Here is an 11,419-nt window from a genome sequence, read left to right on the forward strand (position 1 = left end):
GCCATGATTGTTGGCTCTGCCCTCCTAGGTATTTCCTCTAAATTTTACACTACGTCTGGGCTTGAGGTATATTGTTCAGATGTCTCCGGTTGATGAAATTAACTAGGCCTATATCTACTGCTCTGTCCAGTACATCAGAGTTCCTTGGGAGTGTCTTTGCTACCAGTGCCTCCCTATGTAAAAAGCAGTGAGTGGCTTTCACATGTGGGTTTTGCGCTCTGACTCTGCTAATGAAACCCTTCGTACTCCCCGTCATGGCAGCGGCCCCATCAGTACTTAAACTGTGACAGTCCTTCCAATTCAACTCCCCTGTTCAAGATACTCTGTTGTCACAGAATATATTTCTTCTCCTGTTGTTTTGTCAGGCATTGATTTACAAAATAAAAAAGTTTCTGTAATGCTGTCGCCATCTACAAATCGAACATTTGCCAGGAGCTGAGCGTGCGTGCCCACTAATGTCAGTCGACTCATCCAGCTATAAGGAAAATTCGTTGAAGGCAGGGACGGACTGGGAGTAAAGGGTTAAAAGTCCCTGGACTGGCCCACCAGAACCGGCCCCCGTATACGCCACCACAGCTGCCCTGCCAATGCATCCACATTCTGTGTTTGATGTAATACAAGTTAGGGAGTATCACAGTTCATGCGAGCGAGAAACTTTTTGTCCTTGATTTGAGCGCAAAATCGTTTTTTAAGCTTTATGTAAAATAAACATAGCCGTTTTTGGTAAAACATTGTCTAGTGAAGATGATATCTTTTTGTCTCTTATTTTTCAGCCCCTTACGTTTCTTAGCCTGGTTTTCGATCGTTATATAGTCTCTACTAGCTAGCTTTCGATCTCAGTGTCACTGTCGAGTGTAAGCGAGACAAAGGGGGCGGGGTAATGGCTGCACAGACGTTGATTTGGAATAGACCAACCGGCCTTGGGGAAATGGGGGATGGCCAACCGTGTCGCTCAATCTTCTGCCGAAATTTTATTAGTAGTTAAAAAAATTATAAGGCAAGCGGCCCTCCGGCCCAGACGTGTCTCGGCCCACCGGGAATTCTCCCGGTGCTCCCGATTGCCAGTCCGCTACTGGTTGAAAGACTTTTACACGGCAACCCTGCTCTCATCAGACGGTTGGGAAAGCTAGTTGAAGCTAGGTTTTTGGACCGCATAAAAGTTGAATACCCCTGATCTAAAAAATGTTACCTCTTATTTTTCTGGTTTCCTATTGAATCATAAGTGGCCCAGAGTCCTTGGATCATGACTACCTGGCCTGACAACACCAAGCTGCCCTTGTCCAAAGACGCTGTCCACAGTCCACATGGTGGACCTTGTCTACCTGGTTGGACAGCTCGTCTTGATTCAGCCTGAAGAAAGAACACAGTTCACCTACGTTTATTGAGCTGCTGGTCTTCTGAACATGCAAAAATATTAATGTGACTTTAAAGGTAATCCAATCTGATCTCACCAGCAGAAGCAGAAGACAACCCATCATAGTCCGACTACTATTTGATTGATATTTGATATGTCAGCAACGTTAGATCAGAGGAATGTGCCCACATTGTGTACAAGCTTTAAAGTATGTTTTACCTTTACATCTCATGTGCTAGGGATAAGTAGAGTTATCAGAGGGGACAGGTATCAATGTAATGTTTTATGTGAAGCTATTAAATGAATCTAAAGTCACATTTATATTGTACGAATTATAATTGCTTTCTTTTAATAAAGTTTGTTTGCAATACACCGTCTCCATCGTGTTTATTTAATTGTATTAATAAAATTGATCATATCTTCATTTATCTTCATAAATGAATTAATTCATTTATCTTACTAGCTAATGGATTATACTGTTCCCGTTATTTTGGTTGTCTATTCTGTTGCTGTTCTCCATTGCATCATCACTGTGGGGATGAGATGGGTTGTCCATGATGGCCATCAGGGCCCCGTTCGTCGTAAGGGTTGAAAGCTAAGTTAATCAATTGTCCCTTTAGCCCGTTAACATTAGCGAGATGATTGAGAATAGCAAATATCGGTTCGTCAACGGCTGATCCGCATCCAAATCATGTGGTTAATTTCAATCAGGCTAAACTTATCAGGGAAATTGCACGTGCACCTCCTACTTCAAAAGGCAGGAAAGGTCGATCACCAAAACCGTGATTTTCTAACGGTATGATGGCGGAAAATACGAAAGAGAGAGCGGTGATAGGCTATTCTCGCCATCCGAGCAAACTATTATAATGAGTCTCTATAAGACAATAAGCATATATTATCATGGCTAAGTCAAACACCGCCACCGCTGCCAGAGCAAGACAAGCAGCTTGGCAAAAAATTGCCAATAAGCTAAATGAGAAAGTTTTGGGGAAATGTATAGGCTCATCTTAAGTGCCTCATTACCCCAATCAATCAGATCACATTTCTTTAAATGTGCCTGCTGGTATAGGCTTAATGGAAATTAATAATCGCATGAGATCTTGCTAGCGAAAATAATGATCTCAAATCTTTCAGAATAAGTAGGCTAGATAAAAACAAGGCCCAAGAGTATCTAATTGATACAAATTCATAGACAATTATGAGGATATACTGCGCTTATATCATGTAGGCCTACTATATATGTGCATGTAGGCCTATGTGTAAATCCCTCTTTGATTTCATTGACTGGGACATGGCCAGGGAATATGATGAATTGATTCATCAGCTGGTTAAGCGCCAAGTACACTTTCCTTACAGCAACGCATGCTGCGGCTTTGCCAATGTTTTCTGCATCGCCTATACTGTATACAAATGTAGCCTATAGCCTACCTGACGCAAAAAACCTCAAGGCTATGGAGTCTGAAGCACAGTTAAAGTTTCAAGTAGCTTTATTGTCAATTTCTTCACGTCAAGACATAAAAAGGAATCGATATGACATTTCCCACTCTCCCACAGTGAAACATATAAAAAGCACAGGCACAACAGATAAGACAAGACATTTCGTAAAACATAGCGTTACATATTCACATACAGCAGCATAAGCTCATAATAAAGCATAAAGCTTGCTGCGGCGTGTGATATTTGCAATGTACGGCCCGAGAAGGTCTTGCAAATAAATGAGTCCTTGTCGGCTGAATCGATATCGCTCAAACAAGAACTCATCCGTGTGAAATAAAGGATCTTGGCAATCGCGAAGAACTCTATTGGTATGGAAAGCTAATCGAACTAAAATATAGCTCCTTGGTCAACTGGGTCTCTCAAAAAGGGAGCTGCCATGTTATTTTCCGGGGGTGTGGCAAGCTTATCCAGCTACACTTACGTTAGCCTGCTCTGGAGCAGGTTAGTGCTAATTGATATGTTACTATGGTGATTTATCGAAAGTTGCTTCCACGAACCAAAAAGAGGGCCGTTTTTTATCTTAGCCTGAAAATTCGCTCGCTAAACCGCTTAGCGAGCTACGACGAATACCCCCCAGGTACTCTCAGCCTCCTCCTCCAAGCTGTCCAGCATGATCCTCAGCAGAGAACTCACCTTTGATGAAGAAAGTATCTTGTTCGTCTTCATTAACGGAGACTAAGTTCAGTTCTGTCTAAATGTATTAAAAAAGTATTATTGATCTGCAGATTGGGAGAGAAAACAGACCTATGACAATAAATGACAGCACAACACCAGGCTTAGGTCTCAATCATGTCTCCCAGCTTCAAAGGCCGGAGGATCATGTTTTATGTTTTTTGTGGCAAATAAAGTCAACACAGATATTGATTAGTGCTGTCAGTTAAACGTGTTATTAACGCCGTTAACGCAAACCCATTTTAACGGCGTAAACATTTTTATCGCGAGATTAACAGTCTTTTTGGCCTAGCAAACTTTTTTTCACATGCTGTTGCAACAACTAGTGACGTTAGAAAAACGTCCACACCGGATCTAGCTAGACCGGAAACAAAACAACAGGCACGCCACACACACTTGTTTGGGCTTGCGAGCCGCCTAAAGAGTAGTAGGCTAACGTTACGTTTTGAGTGGATGGCGAGCGTGAGATGCCGAAATGGATGCCAATAAGATTCTGAATGGAAAGTTTACTTTTAAAAAGTTGCCAAATGGTTCCATTGACAAGAACAAAGTGATCTGTGTGTTTTGTCGTTGTGAACTGAGCTTTCACCGCAGCATGTCCAATCTGAAATACCACTTGATGGCCAAGCACACAGCTGATGTGAATTCTCCGCCCCCTCGTCAAAGCCAGGCGATTGCAATGTTGTTTTCAATTAAAAAAAAACATTTGCACTAAGCAAGCCGATCCACTTTTCCTTGTTGATAAGAGCATTAAAATGAGAAAAAATAATGGGACAAAAAGAAATCAAGGGACATTTAGAATCGATAAAAATGTGCGATTAATTGCGATTAATCGCGAGGTAACTATGACATTAATGCGATTAATTGCGATAAAATATTTTTATCGTTTGACAGCACTAATATTGATAGTTAGGCATTAATAGTGTTACAACAGTCACAAAGAAAGATTCACGGCTCCCAGCCCATGACCACTCAGGGCAGAGAGAGATCATAGGTGGAGCTCTCCCCATCATCACAAGGGACGTTTACCCAGTACTTTCTCGTGACCCTGAACATCTATTTCACCTGACTACACACAATCTACTTTTATCAATAACAAACTCACATGAGAACATACTAAGTATCCAATGACTAGTTCTTGTGAAAGTTCTATTGATTAGTGAATAACTTAACCCTTGTGCTGCCTTCGGGTCACATGACCCAAAGGTTCATAATGAACCATCGTTGTGTTTACCCAATTTTACCCAATACAAAAACAAATGTATTTTTTTTCTTTTAACCTTTGCAATGTGGGGGGTCTGAGACAGCCCAACGGTTAAAATAAAATGCTTCACTTTGTTTTTTTATGAGGTAAATTTGTCGCAATACGATGGTGGGTCACAATGACTGATGGGTCAGAATGACCCGAAGATAACACAAGGGTTAAGTACATGGGAAATCCCATGCATGCATGTACAGTGAGACAGACACAGTGATGTAATGTGTGTCCAAGTTAGGACTGTAATTGGAATGCAATAACACCCATTGGAAATGCCAAATTCCTGGGAATTAATGACTGCATCTTTTGTTATGAACCGCATCATTTCAACATATTTGTGAAATAATAAAACACAATGTCTGCCTTTTCCAGCGCTGGATGCAGAGCAGGAGGCTGGGACCAGTGCTGGACTATTTCACAGGGTTGCATTATGGTGCATAGAACAGCACCCAGGCCATTTTCAGCCCAACCAATGTTACTCCCTATTCGGAGACCTTAAGGAACAGTGTGAAATACCCTATACAATTTATTCTATGACCCCTTTAAGGACTGCACTTTAATTGATGGAATTTTCTTATTGTTGTTTTAGAGTGTTTGTGATTGAAATCCAACAACAAACATGTCTGTTTACATTGCAGTCACAATCATGCATCCTAAATCTACAGTACCGCACATGTACCCATATTTTCACACCCAGTTTTTCTGTTAGAATCCCATAGTTTCACAGAAAAGTATCACAAAGTATTCACAAAGTATTCACAGTGCTTCACTTTTTCCACGTTGTTATATTACAGCCGTATTCCAAAATTGATTAAATTCATTTTTTTCCTCTAAATTATACACACAATACCCCATAATGATAACGTGAAAAAACAAATTTTGGACATTTTTGCAAAGCTATTTAAAAATAGTAATAATAATCACATAGGTATTCACAGTCTTTTCCATGACACTCAAAATTGAGCTTAGGTGCATCCTGTTTCCACTAATCACACTTGAGATGTTTCTAAAACTTGATTGGAGTCCACCTGTGATAAATTCAGTTTATTAAATTATTTGGAAAGGCAAACACCTGTCTATATAAGGTCCCACAGTTGACAACGCATGTCAGAGCACAAACTAAGCCATGAAGTCCAAGGAATTGTCTGTAGACCTCTGAGACAGGATTGTATAGAGACACAGATCTGGGGAAGGGTGCAGAAAAATGTCTGCAGCATCGAAGGTCCCAATGAGCACAGTGGCCTCCATCATCCGTAAATGGAAGAAGTTTGGAACACCAGGACTAACACACCATCTATTAAGGATTTTATTAATAAAATTATTTTGATGAAAACAATTAATTGAATCTATTTTGAAATACGGCTGTAACATAACAAACAACTGTAACATTGAAAAAGTGAAGCGCTGTGAATACTTTCCGGATGCACTGTATATGCATGGTTTGAAGCACCGAACAACACGCCTGCATGTAATATAGCGCCTTATGGCCCAGGTTCACTTCCTGTCTCCAGTCAATGTGAAGAAAACTCCAAGATTAACCTACGTAAGGCTGTGGGGCCCGACAACATTACTGGCCGGGTACTCAAGGACTGCGTTAACAGGTGGCCTCATGGACAACTTTGACACCTTGCCAGTCCAAGAACTGGTCCCCACCTACCTTAAGTTTATAGAAATCCTATCTGAACAACTATCACCCCGTTGCGCCGGTCCCATCATTATGAAGTGCTTGGTGTGGCTAGTCATGCACCAGAACGAGACAAGTGTTCCTAACACTATTGACCCCGTCTCGTTCACATACCGTTATAACCGATCTACGGATAATACAATATCCTACGCCTTTTACCAGGCTCAGACCCACGTGGAGAAAAAAGACAATTGGTAATAATTTTACAGTGGGAAGAAATTGTATTGAATTTTGGTTGGCTTAAATTATCAAGAAGGCTATATTGGATTTTAATTGTAAAGGCTGCCAACACCCTTGTTAACCCAGTTTGGTCCTTTGCTAAAGGCCCCAAAACACATGGTGTAGAAAAATACCTATGATGCTATCTTCATACAAACACAATGAGACAGCTCAATTCTACCACCATACAAGCAGGCACAGACACAACCAACTCCACCGAGAGAATGAGCTCGTCACCACCATGGCGGGCAATGACCTCCAAAGCAAAGGGTGCACCACACACTTTTGAGCACTGAAACGCATTACCCACTGCAAACCTAACCCACTGCAATAACACGTAACCACAAACTTGCTCCACCCAACAAATTTCACACCACCCACAAGGCTCAACACAACACATTTTAAGGGGGCGGGGCAAATCAAGCTAAGTTACTTTTTGACCAGATTCATTAATCAAAATTCATCAACTTTTCTTTCACAGACAACACATTAATGTTTCATTTAATGAAGAACATAAGACAGGAAGAACTTAACAGCTGCTCTTGAATGTATCCCTAGATAGTTTGTAACGACAATCTGAAACACCTCACTCCATATTCCGGTTCCTTGGGTGTAATTGCAAATATATACCACTAGACGGTAGTAGAGTACACATATTAGATTTTAAACAGAAAACATCCTTAACACACTTGCTACATTTTGCAACACAATGCCAATGAGGACATGAATTTCAAATAATGGTGTAAACACTCTAATACAGTAGTTGAATGATAAACAATTGAAGAAGCAAGATGCCATGGATGGTCCCAAGCAGAAAAAGATCATTCACGTCATGGAAAATGGTAACATGGAAAAATTTGATGCAATATTACATTTTTATAATCAAATCCCATTGTATTACAATTTGGCTATATCTTACAAAAGATACCTCACATTCACAGTTCACAAATGTATTAATGAGCCTTCAAAAAGAAACAAAACTTCAAAGTTATTAGCAGATATTGTATAGTATTTAACATCCTCACAACTCAGTTGGAGAATGTAATGCTTTAGTACTTGCTCAAACACACATGCTCATGGAGTCAAATGTGTAATCAGATTGTTGGTACAGTATAGGGAGCACAGTAATGACAGAAGAATAGAAACAAAGAAACACACCACTTAGAGAGAGGTCCAAAGTCAAATATTGTTTAAGCGCTAGTGTAAAATGAATAGTAAGCCAAGTTTTTTGGGGAGGACATCTCCTTGCTGTAGGTGTAATTACTGCTGGTCATGTCTTCACACTTAATGGTGGGTAAAGTCTCGGTGCTATCCCCTGTTAGAGACAGACGCCTTCTTTTACAAGCCATGGAGTAGTATGCTCCAGGTTCAGCCTTACTTTCCCGACCAACGGTCAAGTGGTGTGTTTGAGTCCAGGCCGACGTAAGGTTGCTACCACTCCCACTGGTGATCTCTTCATTGTCCTGGTCGTCAGGAACCCCCGAGGGGGTGGGTCTCGGTGACCAGGGCAGGCCCATGGCCACTTTTCTCTGGTAGGAAACCTTGGAGCCCCAGCCCGCTGCCATGGAGGTGAAAGGTGGATCTGGGTAGTAGCTTAAGGCCTGGGAGGTCTGTATGGGTAGGGATTTGATACTGTAGGGGAACAGACTGGAGTAATCTCCCTCATAAGGGGTCAGGTCCAGTTTGTTGGTTCCTACTCCCTGCTGCATTGATGCCACAAACCATCTTTGTGGGGTGGAGTCGTCGGTCTGGGGGGAAAGGAGGGTGCTTGTTTGGGGCACAGCCCGTTCACTGTTGTATAAGCGGTTCTGAGGGTTGTTGGCAAACTGGTCCTGGAAGAAAGGTTGCATGGCATAGCGAGCCCCTGGAACAATCTGGTGAGACCGGGTCAGGTCAGTAGGGGATGGTGTCAGTCTGTCACTTTCTGGAGCAGTATACATCCTGGAATTGGCATGAAATGTAACAAAAAGTACAATGTGTTCATATAGGACGAACACTAAGAATGGTTGATTAAATGAAGATATTTATGAATAAGACTAACGAATCATAGTTGTCCCTGAAGCCTTTAGCAAAAGGATTGTGGTCAATTTTCAGCTGTGTGATCTAGAAGAAAGCAAAAGTGTACAATTGAGTCACATTATCATGGTCTGTCAATCCCATTTTATGTATGTGTGTTTTTATAAGTACATAATTTACAGATCTACACTTTGTACATGCAGTGAGAATGCTATGGGATCCTTAAACCTGCTTACGTCAGTGTTCTGATAAGCAGTAACAGCAATAAACTGGTTCTCTGGGAAAGTGAAGGTCTGTGTTCTGAGGTCAGTATTCACGTCCTCCACACCATTCTCAACCACCTCCACAATGTATAATCTGGGCTGGTACTTATGCAGAGACTGGAGGACAATCATCTTAAAAAACAACAAATCAAATGAGTGGATACATGTTGGTGCCTTATCCTTATTGATGAGGCATATTGATGGGTGTATTGATACATTTTCATGAAGAAATATATTTTAGAATCTGTGTAGACTATATAATAATAATAATGAAAATGAAACAGGTTATATATTAATTCAAGGCCTAATAAATACCTTATTTTGTATTATTGTATGGTATTATTATGGTAAAAGTGTTACTGACATTTATTTGAAATGCAACTGTAATTACACATGAATCAGACAATGTTTTTGAAAGATGAATAGGCTAAACACAGGCTTAAACATAACAATGTGACAATTTATATATGTGTTTATGGTACAATTGTTGACAATAATCTGCAATGACTAGTGTAGAGAAAACTGAAATGTATATCTTTACCTGTGAACTGTTGTTATTGGCACCCTTATTGTTGGTTAGTTTTAGTTTTCCGAATGATATTTCCTGTCTCATCCAATGGGCTCCTGTGTTCGGGGATTCAGGGTGAACATACATTTTGTTCCCTATGGAAAGAAAATGGCTTATAAAAAGATGTGCACCGCACTATAATCAAATCAATAGGCTTAATTAATTTAGTTTAAATGTATACATGAAATATATTAGAGTATGTTTGCCTATAAACCCAAAAATCCCATTTAAAGTTAGTAAATATTTACACATAATTGTTTTGATAAACAGGCTACTCATTTATACACGATCACACCTTGCATATTGTTGTCTGCCTTTCCACAGGTGACCCATTTACCGCCTTGGAAACGCCAGTGGTTCGGATCAGCCAAAATAATTTCAACAAATACGTTGTAATGTGCAGAGAGGCTTAGTCCAGTAATGTTAAAACTAAGAAACGGGAACATTCGCCTGCCAAAGACAACATTTTATGAATAAAACAATGAGAGGGAGAAAAAGTACGAGGCTCTCGAGCTGTTCAGTTCAAGGCTCGTAGAAATAAATATGAGTATTAGCCTACAAATATCACAATATTGTGCATTTTCGCGTGTATTGTTCCTGAAATTATCATACTCACCTTCCCTGCTTGGTAATTATCATCTCGGTCTGGTGTCTATTAAACTTGAGCCAGAGAGGACGATTGCAGAGGTAGACTTGAGCTCTTATCCCAGCACTTGGAGTAGATAATGACATTGGAGCAATACCCGACCCCGTGCCCGCGTACGGCGGATATATGCAGCCAGGACTGTGACCAAATTGGAAAGCTGAACTAAACTGACTACGCCCGGCGCCCACTGTTGAGGAGAATGCCGTGGGAGGTAACCCCGAGCCAAAGTGAAGCGAGTTTGCATACCTGGAGGCACCGGACGCGGTGTAAACAGCCCCAGTCTGTTTCGCCGGGGGAGAAATATAATATCGATCTGATCCAATTCCTTCAGTATACCGATTATCATTTGAGAAATTTTCTGCGTCGACAGATGAAGATTTTTGCTGCTCCTCCGATGAGTCCTTGGGTACGGGGTATGTTCCAGTCTCTCCTTCGCCGAGCATGTCTGTCTTTTGGGAACACGTATTTTGCTCCCAATTCCGTTGCTTGTTTCGATGTTGTCTTACAGTCATCGGCTGGATGCAAATAACTGAATTGTTCTGTAAATCTGTATAACGATAAAAGTTAGTAAACGTTTAAGACAATAGAGCACACTTTACAGGCGACGGCGAAACTCATGATGGCACTTTCTACACCCCTTATAAAACTCGGTGTATGTCAGTTTGTGAGACACCTATTTTACACAACTAACTTAGGGCCTACTGTAAGATGTAGGCTAAGAGTGGCTTTTATTAGTTCACTAGTTCACATCTTCACACCAACGAGTTCATACCTTAAACTTGAGTTATTTGTGTATTTTTTTTGCAGTGCTAATCTTTTCCTTATATTTTTCAACAGATATGCAAAAGCTATAGGCTATCGAAGATGCAATTAAGTTGATTCGTTTCATAAAACAAAACGGAGTCATTTATAAAAATGTATATATATAATTTTGCCGTTAAAGCCAAACGAAGAACATAATCGGCTATTATTGCAATAAAATTGAAACATAGTTTTTGTTTTTACTATGTAACCCTATTCTTGTCAATAAGTAGCCTATCCTACGAGATTTTGTATTTTTCACGTGTCATTTGCATCTTCAAAAGGTCGATGTTTTTTTATGAATGTAAATTTAAATTAGGCCTATAGACTTTTTAACGGATCACGTTCTTTATTTGTTTGTCTTTTTTTCCACAGAATTGCCTGCATTTCCTTGTAGCCTAAATCAGAGGACAACTGTTACTTTTTCTCAGCAGACCAACG

The 11,419-nt window shown here is 40.5% G+C and overlaps 1 protein-coding gene across 1 annotated transcript; it reads right to left on the minus strand.

Moving 5' to 3' along the window:
• Positions 1-7,874: 7,874 nt before the first annotated feature.
• Positions 7,875-10,620, minus strand: eomesb (eomesodermin homolog b). The gene is made up of 6 exons (XM_067238493.1): positions 10,148-10,620; positions 9,827-9,981; positions 9,505-9,626; positions 8,937-9,095; positions 8,726-8,787; positions 7,875-8,625 (listed from the first exon to the last, which is right to left on the minus strand). Exons 1-6 carry the CDS (start codon positions 10,618-10,620, stop codon positions 7,875-7,877), a joined length of 1,722 nt encoding a protein of 573 aa, XP_067094594.1.
• Between the last annotated feature and the right edge of the window lie 799 nt (positions 10,621-11,419).

The sequence above is a fragment of the Osmerus mordax genome, chromosome 6 (assembly GCF_038355195.1).
Source record: "Osmerus mordax isolate fOsmMor3 chromosome 6, fOsmMor3.pri, whole genome shotgun sequence".
Lineage (NCBI taxonomy): Eukaryota > Metazoa > Chordata > Actinopteri > Osmeriformes > Osmeridae > Osmerus > Osmerus mordax.